A 17,230-nucleotide genomic window follows, 5' to 3' on the forward strand; every position below is an offset into this window, starting at 1 on the left:
CTCTCAAAGGAGAAGGGCCCTGAGCCTGTTCCTCAGTGGGCTTTTGTTGGGTTCAATTTGTACAGGAATATAGGTAAGGTTCATCAATCATTGTCAGGAAGTAATGATCAAACAATAGATAACATTGAAAGAACTGTGAGGGCTTATTCTGAGTCAGGGTCTTTAGCTAAAGGGCCATAAAACTTTGGGAAACAAACTCATTTCATGCTTGGACCCTTATCAGAAAATTGAGAGCATTCTTAACAAAGCAGGTTTCACAGGATTTCCTGCATTTTTTCTTAGGCCTTATCGCCCAGGGAACTACCTGTTCCTGCCCAGGGCTGTACTGCCCTCCAGCATTGTTTCAGGCTTAAATCAGGCAGGGGAAGTAAGGCAGCCAAGAGATTAGGAGACTTCTCGCAGACAGAATGAAGACTCCAGCTATGTCAAAGCTGAGGGGTGAGGGTCTATCACCCCCTTTTTCTATAGCCCCCCAAGTCCTTCCCTGAAGGCCTCTTCGTGACCATGCTTGTCTTAGGTCATCCCTCCCTTGAGGAACCCTACCAATTGTTAGCTAACCAGTCATCTACCTGGGGCCAGGCAGGGTGAAGTAAAAGGGGGCAGATAAGCTTTGTCTCCTTACTGGCTTACGGTCCCAAGGTCTCTTTGCTCAGCCTTAGCCATGGGGGGTTACAGCTTCTGAAACCAGGCAGGGTGGTTCCCAACAGGTTGGGATAGGTGATCTCTAAGACCCATCTGTTATGTCTGAAAAATTTTTGACAATGGTATATGGTGATACATACCCTAAGTGAAAGTAAAGGACTTTTTTTTGCAAAAGGTCAGTAGTTAAAATAAGTCAAAGATGAGCTAATTTAACTGAACTGAGGTTGAGGTTTCAGGTGTTCTTTTGTTTCTAACTGTCTCCTATATCCTCTGCAAGTTATTTTATGAAATATGGAATCTGGTATAAAAGTTATTGCCAGAGACCATGTTACCTCAGAGATTAAATATGCCATTTCTTCCCCAATACTCAGTTGACATTGGATTCTTTTTTAAAAAATATTAAGCTCAATATGATATACTTGTATTTTGCATAGCACTTTATAATAAACATTTCTTGGATATAAATAAATTTATCTTGAGTAATTACTTAATATTTTCATGCATATATATTTCATATATAGAGAGTAAGAATTTCTAATTTGATATAAGATGGCTCTTTCTTTTGGAGGGAAGGGAAGGAAGGGAGAAAGGGAGAGAAAGATCCATGTGCGAGAGATACATCTATTGGTTGCCTCTTGCACACCCTCAACTGGGGATCTGGCCTGCACCCTAGGCATGTGCCCTGATGGGGAATCAAACAGGCAAGCTTTGAATTTGTGGGCCGCACTCAATCCCCTGAGCGACAACAACCAGGGCTGATGGCTTTGTCTTGAATCCTTTAGTTTATCTCTTCTGAGTCCAGCAAATTTTTTCAGATTCTACAATATGTATATTATTAATTGTAAGTTCAGTCATCGAGGAAATCTTTACTGAGTACCCCCCAAGAACCCAAGAACTCTTCTGAAATTTAAACTAAAGAAGAGCATCAAAGGAGAATGGAGATATACAGAGAAATAGCGTACTGTGTACAGCTATACAAATAAATGAATTATGGCCCTGGCTGGTGTGACTCAGTTGGTAGAGCGTTGTCCCATAACGGAAAGGTTGTGGGTTTGACCGGCCAGGATGCATACATGGGTTGTAGGTTAAATCCCCAGTCTGGGCACACAAGGGAGGCAGCCAGTCCATGCTTCTCTCTCACATCAGTGTTTCTCTCTTTCTCCTCTCTCCCTTCCTCTTTCTCTAAAAGCAATGGGGAAAAGTATCTGGGTAAGGATAAAAAAATGAAAAAGTAAATAAAGGAATTATGGCTACATGTGTCAACATGAATTTATCTAAAAAATGTTGGGGCAGGAAAAGTAAGTTAGAGATGTGCATACAGTATTTCTTTATTTACATGAAGTTGAAAAGCGTAGACCAGCAAACATACTGTTTCATGATATATTTTTGTATGTGGTAGAATTAAAAAGAAGAAAAGAAACAATAATTACTATAAAACTTTTCCTATGAAGTAGAGAGGGAAGTGGAATTCAGGAGGGAGTGTCACTTTTGGGTATCAGAGGTACTGGTAATTTATTTCCTAAGCTGGCTTGGAGTTCTTAGGTTTTGGCTTTGTTATTATATCTTTGTAGCTTAGAAATACAGTCTTCAGTCACTCAGTATTAAAATCATAAATCCATAGAATAAGTCATTAAAAAAATTATGAAGTTTGACATGGAAGATTGACAGAGTAATACATCAGTAACATCAGTAATCTGTCTCTCCACTAGAAAAGTTACAGGACCAGATATGTAGTTTGATCCTGTTCTTGTAAAGAGCAACAGAATGAGCAACCTCTGGCTAAGATGGAGGCATAGGTTGATATACTTTGCCTTCCCACACAACCAAAAAAAGGACAGTAACAAATTTAAAAACAAAAAATATCCAGAACTCCCAGAAAAATCAAACTGTATGGAAGTCCGACAACCAAGGAGTTAAAGAAGAAACATTTATCCAGACTGGTTGGACGGGTGGAGATGAGCAGCCGGGGTGGAAAGGACTTCTGGCAAGGCAGCAGTTGGAGTACTGAGAGAGGTGGCGGCTGGCAGATCAGGTAGTCACACATTTGTGTGTGGATAAACTGAGGAGTACCTGGGGATGAGAAAGACCACACAACCCAGGGTTCCAGTGTGGGGAAGTAAAGCCTTAAAACCTCAGGCAGTAAAAACCTGTGGGGCTTGTGGTGCCAGGAGAAACTTCCAGCCTCACAGGAGAGTTTGTTGGAGAGACCCATGGGATCCTAGAATGTACACAAACCCACCTACCCGGGAGTCAGCACCAGAAGGGCCCAATTTGCTTATGGGTAATGGAGGAAGTGACTAAAAGCCAACTGAGAGCTTAACAAGCAGCATTATTCCCTCTTGGGCCCCTCCGCCCATATATAGCACCACAAAACAGCAACATGGGTGGCTCCGCCCTGGTGAATACCTAGAGCTCTGCCCCTTACTACATCACAGGCATGCCAAGACAAAAAAAAAAAGCAAAAAAACAAAAAAAGACAGCCCAAATGAAAGAACAGATCAAAGCTCCAGAAAAAATACAACTAAACAATAAAGAGATAGCCAGCCTATCAGATGTACAGTTCAAAACGCTGGTAATCAGGATGCTCACAGAAATGATTGAGTATGGTCACGAAAATAGAGGAAAAAGTGAAGGCTATGAAAAGTGAAATAAAAAAAATGTACAGGGAACGAACAGTGACAGGAAGGAAACCGAGACTCAAATCAACAGTTTGGACCAGAAGGAAGAAATAAACATTCAACTGGAACAGAATGAAAAAATAAGAATCCAAAAAAAAGAGAGGCTTAGGAACCTCTGGGATAACTTTAGACGTTCCAACATCTGAATCATAGGGGTGCCAGAAGAAGAAGAGGAAGGCCAAGAAATTGAAAACTTATTTGAAAAGATAATGAAGAACTTCCCCAATCTGACAAAGGAAATAGACTTCCAAGAAGTCCAGGAAGCTCAGAGAATCCAAAAAAAGTTGGGCCCAGGGAAGCACGCATCAAAACACATAATTACACTACCCAAGGTTAAAGCACCAAGAGAAAAGGAGACAGTTAACCTACAAAGGAGTGCCCATAAGACTATCAGCTGATTTGTCAAAACAAACCCTGCAAGCAAGAAGGGGCTGGAAATAGGTATTCAAAGTTATGAAAGGCAAAGACCTACATCCAAGTTACTTCGTTCAGCATAGTTATCATTTAGAATGGAAGAGCAGATAAAGCGCTTCCCAGATAAGGTCAAGTTAAAGGAGTACATCATCACCAAGCCCTTATTATATGAAACATTAAAGGGACTTACCCAAGAAAAAGAAGATCAAAGATAAGAACAGTAAAATGTCAGCAAACTCACAACTGTCAACAACTGTACCTAAAAAAACAATAACAAACTAATCCAACAACTAGAACAGGAACACATTCACAGAAATGGAGATCACATGGAGGGTTATCACCAGGGAGAGGAATGGTGAGATTGCGGGGAAAGGTACAGGGAATAAAAAGCATAATTGGTAGGTACAAAACAGACAGGGGGAGGTTAAGAATAGTATGGGAAATGGAGAAGCCAAAGAACTTATATGTATGACCTATGGACATGAACTAATATGGGGGAATGATGGTGGGAGGGGCATACAGGGCAGAAGGGAATAAAGGTGCGAAAAAAAATGCAACAACTGTAATAGCATAATCAATAAAATATATTTAAAAAATAAATAAAAAGGCTGGCTTGGAAGGAAATATAAGATGATGTGTTAGGGTGTTAACCCACTGTTTTCTCAAGATTACCAGCCATCTGAAGAAAGCACCCATAAAGATTTTTTTAAAAGTAAATAACAGAATGTTAACATAAAAGCATTATATTTGTAAATATGTTTTCAAAAAGTAATAAAAAAATGTAAAAGTGGTACTAAATTATTAGAACCAAAAGCAAATGCTTAGAATAATGAAACTATTTACAAGTCTAGATAAAAAGAGTGGGGTATTAAAAAAAAATAAAGAGCAGGGTATATATTGTATTTATATCATAATTAGGATTGAAATTAAATATATAATAAATTCAGAATAATATAATAATTGGACAGAGGAAGCATTATTTTATTTAGTGAAAACTTTATGGAACTAGGAAGTTAAATAGCTTAGAAGTATATTTATAACACAATAAAATAATCTCTAGATAAATTTGAGTGAAATATTTTAAAAATTATAATTACTAGAAAACAGTAGTAAATTTACTTACAATATAGTTTTCTAATCATTGAAACCACAGAAGGAATACATTTTATAATATATAATTTAAAACTTTCATATATTTTTTCATGAGAGTTTTCACAGGTTTCTCAAGCTATTTCTGTAATACTCTTGAAGATAATTTTTTTGATATGTCAAGAGGCTGAAAATGTCCACAGGCAGTCATGCTCTTTATAAAGTTCCTTTTCTTTCCATTTCCTTTGTTACCTCCCCAAAACCAACTAACCAAACAAAAAACATGGATATTTGTGTACCAAACAGCAGTCAACAGATATGAAAAGTTTAGTAGCATGGAAATGTCTTCGTGGAATATTCACAAATACTTTGTGAAAAGACACCTATGGAATATATACTGGGAGCTGTGGAGGGGGAAAAGGACTCTATAAAGAGATAGATGCAACCACAGAAAAATGAACACAAGTTAAAGGAGAGGGAATTATTGGCTGAAGTTATTTTGTTTATTGGTTTGGTTTGGGATTTTAATGTAACGTTAAAAAAATTTTTTTTATAGTCATCATCTGAGGACATTTTTTCATTGCTTCTAGAGAGAGAGGAAGGGAGAGAAAAAGGGAGAGAGGGGACACACAGATGGGAGAGAGAAGCATCAATTGGTTCCCTCCCATACGTGGCAGGACCAGGAATCGTATACTCCTAGACTAGGGCTTGAAACTGCAACCCTTTGTTTATGGGATGCCACTTCACCCAACTTAGCCACACCAGCCAGGGCTGTAACATTTAATTTTTAAAAAAAGAAGGAGAAATTTAAAGTCCAGGTTACCTTATTAAATAAAATATATTTTGCCTTCTATCGGGACTCTTTTTTTTTAAGAGAGAGAAAAACATCGATTTGTTGTTCTACTTTTATGCATTCATTGGTTGAGTCTTATCTGTGCCATGACCAGGGATGAACCTGCAACCTTGATGTATTATTGGATGGTCCTCTAACTTGGCCAAGGGACATTTTGACATTAGTCTTAGAATATTGTTTAGGCTCTTAGAGTGTCCAGCCAAGGAAATGTATGATAACTGAATATGGGAAATTGCTTCTAAAAGCCAGTTATTATTTATCATGGGCTGTTCTGTATTCATTTCAAAAAATTATTTTTAGCCCTGGCTGGCATAGCTCAGTGGATTGAACACAGGCTGCGAACCAAAGTGTTGCAGGTTCGATTCTCAGTCAGGGCACATGCCTAGGTTGCAGGCCACAGCCCCCAGCAACCGCACATTGATGTTTCTCTCCCTCTCTCTCTTTCTGCCTCCCTTCCTTCTCTAAAAATAAATAAAAAATAAAAAATCTTTTAAAAATTCTAAAAAAAATACCCTTTAAAAAATTTCTTTTTAAATCTCAAGTAGTTTTGCCATGGTTTTACTGAGTTTTAACCATTATATTGAACCATTTCATTTAGAGATTTTGACATTTGTCTTAGTCAGAGTGACTCTTTCCTTTAAAGAATTGCCCTGTATTCTGGGTTATCAGGCAACAGAGAGATTGTTAACATTAGTCAAATACATTGTTTATTGAAAGCCTCAACAGTAATAAAGACTTTGTTTTTAGGAAAGAACTGGAACAACTACGAAAGGATCTGGAAGAAGAGAAGGCAAAGAGAATTAATCTAGAGGTAATTCATTTCTGCCAGCATTGAGATTGCAGTCAGCACAGAGTGGGGTGTTGTTTCCAGCCCAGCGGGGTGATGGTCCCACCACAAGTAATGCTGTCCTGCTTCAGCTGCAGCGCTCCCTGCTACCTGGTAGCCATTTAGTTGCTCTCTTGTTGACACTATCCCATTCCATTCTGTGGTGGAGGACTTGCTTTTTGAGCACTGCCTCTCATTGGCAATTCATGAGGCACATGAATAAACCAAACATGGTTCAGAGTCTAGTTGTAGATCTTTGCACTCAAACACTGCTTCTTCTTCAGCTATAGTTTTCTTTTCAGTTGATCTTTTTTCTTTTCTTTTGCTGGGGAAAAAGCTGCTGGTGGTGGTAATGGAATGGTGATAGATTTGCTGACTTGAATTTCTCACTGAGAGCTTACTTGATAACTATGATGTCATCATCTTTACTCTGCTGGTGACTGACAGTTTGACTTCTTTTTTTAATCTCCCCTAACTTTTTTTCCATCCTCACTGACTTTGGTCTTCATTTGTAGTCATCTTCTACACATGTTACAGAAAGTGTATCCTGCCCTTTTTCAGAGACTTCCTTCTCTATTTACTTTATTCTCCTTCCTGTTTTTACCTTGCCTCGTTACTTAGGCATTTCTTTTGTCAGCTCTGTGAAACAGAGAGAATATGGACTTGCCATTAAAAAACTCAAGTTCCTCTTCTTATATTCATGACTTTCAGTTCTAAACCACGTGTCAGAGCTGACACTTTCTGTACATTATCTCATGGGACACACGTAACCACTTGTATGGATTATTCTTCCCATTTAAAGGGTGAGGAAACAAGTTTAGATTGATTAAGTCACAGTTCAGTTGAAATTTTAAACCGAAGCAGCCAGACTTCAGAACCTTTACTCTTAGGGCTTAAGTTACACTGTTTGAACTTGAGGAAGTCACCTAATCTTATTCAGTTTTAGTTGTTGAGGTAATATATGTGAAGGTATATTTGCCCCTTGCAAAAAAAAAGTGTACATTAGCAATCTCTAATTCTTTACCTTTAATTCAGTCCCTAACTCCTGACATTTTCGGTTTACTGATGGCAACTCCAGTGTCTCTGCAGTTTTGACAGCTTGTTACATTTTAACACTGCCACTCTTTCAAAGGTTTGCTCAGTTTTTGTAATCCTGCATTTGTCTCCCTTTAGCTTCTCCATCTCTTCCTGTTTTGTAACATAAATAAGGAGTTCCTCGCACTGTCCTTGGTCCTCCTTTCTGTGCATTCCTGGCTTTGCTTCTCTGAGCCTGTGAATATCGTGACTTGTTCTAGTGTGTCTCCATGTAAATCTAATCCTTCCTTTCCCAGCGTCTATCCTATGTTTCTAGCTATTGGTTTCCTGGATGTTCCAGTGTGAACATAGACTTAGCGTGAAATTTATCATCTTTCTTTCCTGCTCCTCTGATTCTCTGTTTTTGTTGATGGTTTTGTTGCCCTTCTAGTCATGCAAACATGGTACTTGTGTTCTTTTCTGATTCCATTCCCTTCCAGGCTTGTGAGTTTTTACACACTAATCTTTATCTTTTTATCTCTACTATTTCTGTCCCTTTGTCTTGCTCTTTGTCTTCTGTTTAGCTTGCTGAAGTTTCATTTATATCTCAAAGTTATCTTTCCATACTCGGTACTTTCAAGAACTTTCTATTAATTGCTGAATAAAATTCAGACTTCCCAACTTGGTATATATACCTTTTATGTCCTGATCCTAGTTTATCTTTCTTTCCTCACTTGCTGATCCTCCATTGTTTCTTACAGTTAATCATTTGAACTTTTACTCCTGTTGTGTTTCCTGGATTTTCCTTTTGTCTCATCTTCTCCTGCCCAAGTTCTACAGATTCTCAAGGCCCAGCTCAATCACCTTAATTTGGTACCAATCTTTTTCTGATTTAAAGTAATTTATCTTTTAACAAATTCATGTTCTTCAATTTTATAAGAGATAAATAAGTAAAAATGTTTATCTTATCACTGTTATATTATGTGATAACGTACAGCCTATTTTCCTAGACTGTAAAACTGTTGAAGGCAGGATCTATGTCTCTTTCATCTTTGCCCGTAATTTCTAACACAGTGGTAATAATTGGGCTGGCCAAAAAGTTTGTTTGTTTGTTTGTTTGTTTTTCATAAAATGGCTCTAGTAGTGCTTGGTTGTCTTTAACTTCATTTGAAACAATTTTGCTAGATTGTATTGTGGCAGCTCTCATATCAGCAGTGCATTTTTTAAAAAATTTATCAAAATTGGTGAATTTTTGTGTAGCCATTTTAATAGTAAAGATGGAAGAAAATAAGCAACATTTTTGTCATATCATGCTTTATTATTTCAAGAAAGGTAAAAACACGCAACTGAAACACAAAAAGATTTGTGCAGTGTATAGGGATGCACTGTGACTGATTGATTGTGTCCAAAGTGGTTTATGAAGTTTCATGCTAGAGATTTCTCACTGGATGATGCTCCACAATTGGGTAGACCAGTTAAAATTGATAGTGATGAAATTGAGACATTAATTGAGAATAAAGTTATACCATGTGGGAGATATCCAACATACTCAAAATATCCAAATCAGTAAAGGTATTGGTGAAAATGAAAAATGTGTCTTTTGTGGAAAAAAATAAACAGACTTTTTGGGCTTTCAATATGGATATATATTAGATAGCTAGTAAATTTTTGTCAAATTGATAAATCTTAAAGGATACATGTTAAGGCCTTAAATTTCCAGTGTCTAACATAGTAGAAATTGAGAAATTAAATATTTCTTGACTTTTATTTTTTATAGTTTATACATACACATCTGTATTCATATGTGAAAATAAGGTAATAAGGAAAGAGGAGCTAACACAGTGCTGAATTTCAATATATGATGAAATTTGTCAAAAAATTATGATAAGAATCAAATGATTTTTTTGAAGAATGTCATTTGATTCAATTTCTCCAGCCAAATCAGCTGTTAGCTTCTCACTGACTTGTATTGTAAATATTTGACCCTAAAAGGGGAACATTTTGACTCTTGTATTTATAAAAGAACACTTATTCAGGCATTTTGTTTTAGATCATATGTTTAAAGAGAAATTATAGTCCCCAAAAATTAAAGTAGCACTTTGACATGAAATTAACATTATATAATACTAAATTATACTTAAAATGATAAAAGGGACTAAAGATGAACAATGAACATAAAAGAGCTAGATGAGAAACTCCAGCAATTGCCAGCAATATAATTGCCTGATATCTAAATGTATGACAAATACCAGTCTATAAGTATTACTGAGTGTATATAGATTATTCTTTCCACTCCCTACTCCCTCTTCCACGTGTGTTTTTTCCTTGTTTTCTGTGTATCCTGTCCCATTAAAATTGGTACAGTTGGTTAATGTATTTTTTGAATAGAAACAATAAAAGCACATTAGGCTGACGACTGAGCAATTTTATCTCTATCCAGTCTGAAGACTGAGATTTCTGCCAGTCCAATGCTGCTAAAATGTTTAACTTATCATATTAAGCAAAGAATAATATCAGGAAAGATCCTATAATTAAGAAACCGTTCTTGAAAAGTTAGAATTGCTTAGGAGATTGAGAGCATTTTGAATTACGCTTTTTCTGTGTGACAAAATGTTCATTGTTTAAATAATGAACTATTTGTCAGAAGTTGGCCATAGCGTGTGTTATTTGTATGCACTGTTGGGTACGGGGATGATGCTGTCAGAAGATGGTAAGGCCTAAATACTTCCACATGCCGGGAAAGGTCAAAGATGTAAAAATACATCCTTGTGAAGAGAATATGAAAACTGGGATTTAGAGCCTTAGACCTTACCGATTCAAGTAATAGGCCATTTGCTAGCGTGGAACCATTGATGTGATATTTAATCTGTTTGAGCCTCAACTGAGTTATTTGTAATATGTCAAAATTACACAACTCTGTAGTTGTTGTGAAAACTTAATTAATTTTTCAAATTTTCTTAAGTTTCTGAATTGTGAATTTCTGTTAATAGAAGGATACAGTCTACCTACAGGTCAAAATATTTCCAGTACATTGACTGAATTTTAAGTGCATTTCTGGGACTTAAAGAGAACTTAATCTAGAACCTACTATTTATAGATAAGGAAATTGAGACCAAGCAAGGTGAAGTGATTTGCCAACATCACATCAGTTGTAAGTGAAAATGTAGAACTACACTGGTCCTTTATGTATCTGTGTATGTGTGTATGTATGTATGTATATATGTATGTATTTTCCTGCTCTGTACTTCACCTTTTATTTAGTTACAGGTTCATGTAATTCTGAATTTGGTTTCAAGGGTTCTCTTGTTCTTTGTAGGGCTTATTTTCTTCCAGTTCTTCCAGATGTTCAAATGTGTTAACATTGTTTTGGCTCAGAAAACTGTACTTGTTTTTGTGCCCTGCCATTTAGGAATTTGCATTATGACATTTTCTTCTGTTGAACTTTGTATTACACCATTGGAAATTTTCTATGCACACCATTGAAAATTGGGTTTTAGAATAGAAATCAGCATTTGGAGGGCTTGAAAGTATGACCAGATTTTAATGACTTAGGACGAAATAAAGAAACTTTACTAACATAAATATATCTTATCTGTTGCTCAATTTATGTTTTGTGTTTTAGGTAGAAATAGAGAAGCTGAAAAAAGCAGTCCTGTCTTCTTGAAGAGTCACAGACCCAGTATTTTCACTGATACAGGGACTCAGAACAACACTATGAACTTCAACTAACTTGTTACTTAAAATGCTGATGTTGTGATGAAGAAATACGAGTATTTGAACTATAATATCTATATAAAAGTAGGGGGAGGGTGAATTTTTTTATATATTTTGTTTTGCCAATATGAGGGGAAAAAGAGGCCTTATTTCTTATGTGCTGGGATTGCAAACTTCTTTTTTAGTTTGCTTGAAAATACTACTGAATCTGTATAAAAAGGAAAAAGTTCACAAGTTTTTTTAATTGAAACTTGTAGTATTATTTTTAAAGAGATCTATACTATAAATATGGTGATATCTTTACAAATAATCTGTAAAATATACTATTTGAGAGAGACAAATTAGCTTTATAGTAACTATAGTCACTACTTTTCCCATACATTATACATAAGGGTTATAAACTTTATACATAAGGGATATATACTTTGTATGTATATATATTTTTTTTTCTTTCACTTTTAGCTTATTATCCAGGATTACACTGTTGTGCCTGTTTGTTTGCAGTGCTGTTTATATTCTGGGCAATGAAATAGGAGTTTCCTAGCTACATATACCAGATTACTCACCCGTGCATATAGTAATATCTAATGAAATAATCAAAATAACTTCATCTGCTTTTGGAATATTTTATATGGCTTGCACTATAGGATCTATAAAAGGAATTTAGTTGAGGTGGATTGTTAAATATATTTGGGAAAATATGAGCTACATTTGAAATTCATTGGGTCTAAAGAACATTTAGTCAATTTAACCCTTAACTTGTGCCTACAAACTACAGCACACACATAATATGCAAATACCAATCTAATTGCTGTGCTTTTCTGCTTCTTTTACAGGCTTATATATTACTCATTTCATGATCTTGTGGTTTAATTCTTTATGCCCCTCCCTCTGATTTTTGGTAGGTGAACAAAACTACAGACTTTCAGAAGCTCAGTATGAGGTTTCATACTTTGACAAGTTATCTTTATGTAAATACTCAGGTTTTACAATGTTTAATTGATCTAATACCAAACAACATGGTGGAGGTATTTTGGGATGTGATTTAGGAACCAACTTTATAAAGAGTGTTAGTATGTCATAAAATTGTAGCTTATTTAAAACCAAATATAGTTGTCCATATTCCAAGTGCATTTTCACAAAGTGGATGATTTAAGCATTTCTTCAGTCACTTACGGACAGTTGAACTTTCTTTTTTTCCTCACCCAATGATATGTTTATTGATATTTTAGAGAGAGAGGAAGGGAAATAAACAAACATGGACTGGTTGCCTCCTATATGCATCCCAACAGGGGATCAAACCCTCACCCTATGTGTGTGCCCTGACTGGGGATGGAGCCTGCAGCCTTTTGGCGCACAGCATGATCTTCTGACCAAGTGAGCCGCCTGGACAGGGCAACAATTGGGCATTTTAAAGTGTTAAATGTATAGTCTTAAAATGTCAGTTATATTAAAAGTAGAAATTTGATGTTTTTATTTGCAAAAAAATTGAAATTTTAATATTTTTTATTGCAAATGACTTTCATATTTTGAGTACCCTCTATCATGCTTCCATTTTATGTTATTTTAAAGCACCAAACCAATTTTTTCCTTTACAATTTTGATACTACAATACTGAAACGTTGTTAAATGAAATTGTCAGATTTCAAATAACTGAAGTTGAAAATAATAGAAATTCCAGTACATAGTTACTTTGTTAGATTCACAACTTAGTGAGGTGGGTTTTTTTCTAACAAGCCTGATTGTATTGAGTATGTATGCATATTCTAACTCTTTTAAAGTCCTTGGGCTTGTCTGATGAAGTCATTACTGAACACAATTGTTAACTCTTGTTCTAATTTTTTTTTACCCTAATGTTTCTCACCCCAGGACATGGTTATTGATTTGAGAGAGAAGGGAAGGGAGGGAGAGAAACACACATTGAGAGACAAACATTGGTCGGTTGCCTCACACGTGCGCCCCAGTGGTGCTGAACTGACAACGCAGGCATGTGCCCTGCCTGGGAATCAAACCCGTAACCTTGAGCCACACCAGGCAGGGCCTAATGTTTTAAATGACTTGTCAATTGAATGATTTCTTCTTGTTAAATACGTTAGATCATATCTTTTCATGAAAGTCCTGAAGTATAAATATAAACAGTGTATCTTAGAAATCATCCTCCAGCTTTCTGTCTGGGGAAATCTGTTAAGTGACTCCTCCCCCCCAATAAGGGGGTGGGGGGAGTTTCCAGCAGATTTTGGGCTGTTCTTAAGGTTTCGGCAGGTCGTTCTCTCACTAGCACATGAAATCAAGATGGTCACGAGTCCGGAAGTGCATTTCAAGTATTTGCTTATGAACTTCCTCAGTCAGAATAGAAAAGATATTTAAAAGTACTATTTTTCTGCCTTTGACCAAAAAGTGAAGAAAACCAAACAAACTTCTACAGGGAAAACTGATTACTTTAATCAGCAATTTATCAGTATTCTTGATATGGAATTTTATTAATTCCTGTTCATAAAGTTTATAACAAAATAGTATGGAATAGCCTTTACTTGGAAGTTAAGTCATCATCATCATTGGCTAGGAATGAACGAACATAAATGACAGATGAGAGGTGAATAGCACAGAATCTGTCATTGCCAAATTGTTTGTAAATGTATTGTTTAGGTTTAATTTCAATTGTATTTCGGTATTTGTGGTGTGTGTATGTTGGGGCGGGGGGTGACCACAAAGCTTCTTTACAAAATTTAATTCTGAAATGTCTTCAGAAAATTTAGGTCTGAAGATAGGAAGAGGAAGTGGGACACAGGAGTAACAGATGGTTCTTTTGTATGTGGTTCTTACTGTGATCACAGGGAAAAACCGAAGTGCTTTCCAGATTTGTCGCTGAACATATTTTTGCTTGCATTTAAACTTGAAATATATGAACAGAATGAGACAATCAGTTAAAACTAGAAATGTTATAAACTTAATGGCCTTATTTTACTATAGCAATAAAATGACCAAGTGCAATGACTTGATTTAATAAAATCATCTTTTAAAAGTTGCTGCTATGAATGTTTTTAGCCATAAAATTTTACCCTTGTTTTCTCCTGACTTTTCTTCAGTAATTACAGTGTAATGCAGTTGGTGTTGTGGTATGCTAACATTCCAGGGTGGGTGGGAAAAAATATATATAAAAACTCAAGAAACTCAAAATTCACTGACTTGTTTACAGGTGCTGTAAAAAAGCATGCTTCTGCTTCAAAAAGAAAGATAAATAATAAAGAATGCTATTGCCAGTTGTGTCAGTCTCTATTGGTTATTTTTCACTGTCTTCATATGCTTATTGCAGAGTACAATGCAAATTATCTTGCTTCTTTCAGTTTTGTAATAATGCAGATACTAAAATGAAAGCGCTAAAAGTTCTAGACTTGTGTTGTTACAGAACAGACAGGGCAATTATTAGCCCACCCAGGGATGCCAAAAACTGTTACAGGACAAGAGGCCACACATACAGGGCCAAGGGGGTTACAATGATACACTGTTACCAAAAGGAACCCCCAGGTTCGTTATGTCCACCACCTTATAGGAAAGACGTCTCTCAATGCCAGAGATTTGTGAAAAGGAAGGGAAATGTTTGTTCAATGCTATACAGACTTAAAGTAGTGACCTAATAATGTCTTCATTAAAAAATATCAAAGTCCTTTAGGATACCCAGAGACGCCCACAATGCTTCCTTCTCCCTGCTCTAATTCGGGGTACCATAACTCTGGAAAAGAAGCAAACGTCCATGTTTCAGGCCACTGGCACCATCAGCTGTGTCACCGTCCAGGCAAGATCTCCAATTCAAAGCCATGTGGCACCTTCTCATGGCATATTGTCAAGAGTTCTTTCACTCTTCTTCCAGGCAAAGTCTCTCCTGTTTCCCAGGCCACGTGACCAAAGGGAGCACCCCAAAGCCGCATGGTCCTCTTCTACCAAAGCTGCAGGGTCCCCCACTCTGGCCAGAACTACCTGGTTCTCTCCACCAAAGCCAAGGGGAGAGGGGGTCACCACTCTGCCAAAGCTGAGTGGCAGTTCTCTGCTAAAGCCTCATGGTGGTTCCCTCTTCTAAAGCTGCGGGGGTCCCCACTCTGGCAAAACCGCGTGGCTCTCTCCCACATGGCTGTGGGGGTTCCCACTCGGCCAGAAGCACGTGGTTCCTCAATGACTGCTGTGTCTAGGTTTAAATCCCCACACCAATCTTCTGTACCCTCATTTCCGACTCCTACAATCAGTTTCACTTGCCAGCATTCCTGTATTATTCCAAGTTCACTGGGCTGCCATCAGGAGTCTGGGCAGGGGTGGCCTCATGTCATGGAGCCAGTGTTCCCTAAGCTCCCACGCAGGCACTGTAACTCGGGGAGCCTCCCCCCCAGTTACATCTTATGGAGGGGAGTCCTTTCCATCCCCCTGGCTCAGAGCTTGGCCACAGCTATTTAACATATCTATGCAACCAGTTAAAGGCTATAGATAAGCTAAGTGACTGTGCCATGGATTAGCTGCAAAGCTGTGGATGCACAGAACAGCCCTGCATGTTCCTGCTCCATGTGTCCCTTCCCCCAACCCATAGCTGTGGGGGGAAGGAGTGAGGACTTACTAATATTTCCTGAACACCTTGAGTTCTGGACCCAATTCCAAATCCCTATTTGGGTCCCCCCTCTTGGCTGCACCCTGTATCAGTGTGATTTTACTAAACATTTGTGAGTCTGTTTCTTTTCATTGGGAACTGTGAGATAGTATTTTCTGCATCACAGAGATATTGGGGGTATTTCAAAAGATTTATATAAAGTTCCTTATAGAGTATTTGGCATGGAGTAGATTTGTTTTCTTTAATGGCAGCTGCTCTTTTCCTCTTCCCAAAAGCATTTTGCAGTGATGGATATGGTTGAGAGAAAGAAAGGAGGCCTCCTACTTCCTTTCTTTGGGGGAGAGACCCCTGTTCATTCGTATTATATTCACAATGGAGCTGCTACCATCTTACAAATTCTACCTCCCCCAGCCACCCAGTGTCTGGGAGAGTACTTTGCCCAAACTATGTTACTGACTTAGGGGCTGAAATTTTAAAAATTTGAAACACAAAGAGCTAGTCTCAACATGGGAGTGCTCTGCAATTCTTCGGCCATCTGGGGAAAAAAGGTGACAGGAAAGAACCAACTTAAAGCATAAAGGGGTGGAACCAATCCACAAGGATTTTAAAACTGATCACAAGTCATTCCTGAGCCCCAACTACCCATCCATTGCTTGGTTTCTTTGGCATAAACAGACTCCTAACTTCTTGGGTTTCTGCAGTTAGAACTGGAAGTGCTGGTAAATCCCAAAACAAGGGAAGATGTGAGGCCTGTGTACTGTTAGTGAAAATGTTTCATGTAATCTCAGCCCTGGGATACTACTGATCAAAAGCAGTTATGGGCAAAGAGCTCATTTCCAATTTTTGTATGTCCCTTGGATGAATTCAGGTTAGACCCCCAGCAGTACAGGGACAACTAGTTAGTGCTGGCTCCCCTGTCCTGGGGCCAGTTCATAGGACTTCTCACTTGGGCACTCATCTGAACCTCTGGCAGTCAAGGTTACTAAGGATCCGCAGAGGTGTGCCCGAGAAACAAGACAGCCCACATCATTGTGTCCTGTGGTGGCCTCATTTCTTACTAAACTAAGAGGCAGCGGATTTTTTTTTTTTAAGCCACGTACAATATCCCAGGCATCCTAGAAAACCACTGTAAAACCTGAATCAGAAAAGGAGTAAAACACCACTGTGAAACCCTTAAACCTTTGTTTAATAAAGTTCCTTTCGGGGTCGGTTTGGGGAGGTCCATTGGTCTGCAGGGCTGGAAAGGGTGGCTGCGGCCTTCCAGCAAGCGCTTGGCTGGTAGCGGTGCTGTGATGCTCTGGTACCTTCTGAGCACGGCGGCCACTGTAGTCAAAAGGTGACCTTGAGGCCTGCATTTCTCTGTGCCACCCTGTGCTGTGTGCGGGGCTCCCACAGCTGCTGCGCGTAGG

At 37.8% G+C, this 17,230-nt stretch overlaps 1 protein-coding gene across 1 annotated transcript in view; it reads left to right on the forward strand.

The window, feature by feature from the left end:
* Nucleotides 1-14,494, forward strand: part of LOC123821519 (CD2 associated protein) — a 137,031-nt gene extending 122,537 nt beyond the window's left edge. The window contains exons 17-18 of the mRNA XM_045842930.1: nucleotides 6,424-6,487; nucleotides 11,139-14,494. Coding sequence (XP_045698886.1) covers nucleotides 6,424-6,487; nucleotides 11,139-11,180 — 106 coding nt within the window. The 3' untranslated portion in view covers nucleotides 11,181-14,494. The remainder of the gene's footprint in view (nucleotides 1-6,423; nucleotides 6,488-11,138) is intronic.
* The last annotated feature ends 2,736 nt before the right edge of the window (nucleotides 14,495-17,230 follow it).

Source organism: Phyllostomus hastatus, unplaced genomic scaffold (assembly GCF_019186645.2).
Source record: "Phyllostomus hastatus isolate PE091 unplaced genomic scaffold, TTU_PhHast_1.1 phas_contig_40, whole genome shotgun sequence".
Lineage (NCBI taxonomy): Eukaryota > Metazoa > Chordata > Mammalia > Chiroptera > Phyllostomidae > Phyllostomus > Phyllostomus hastatus.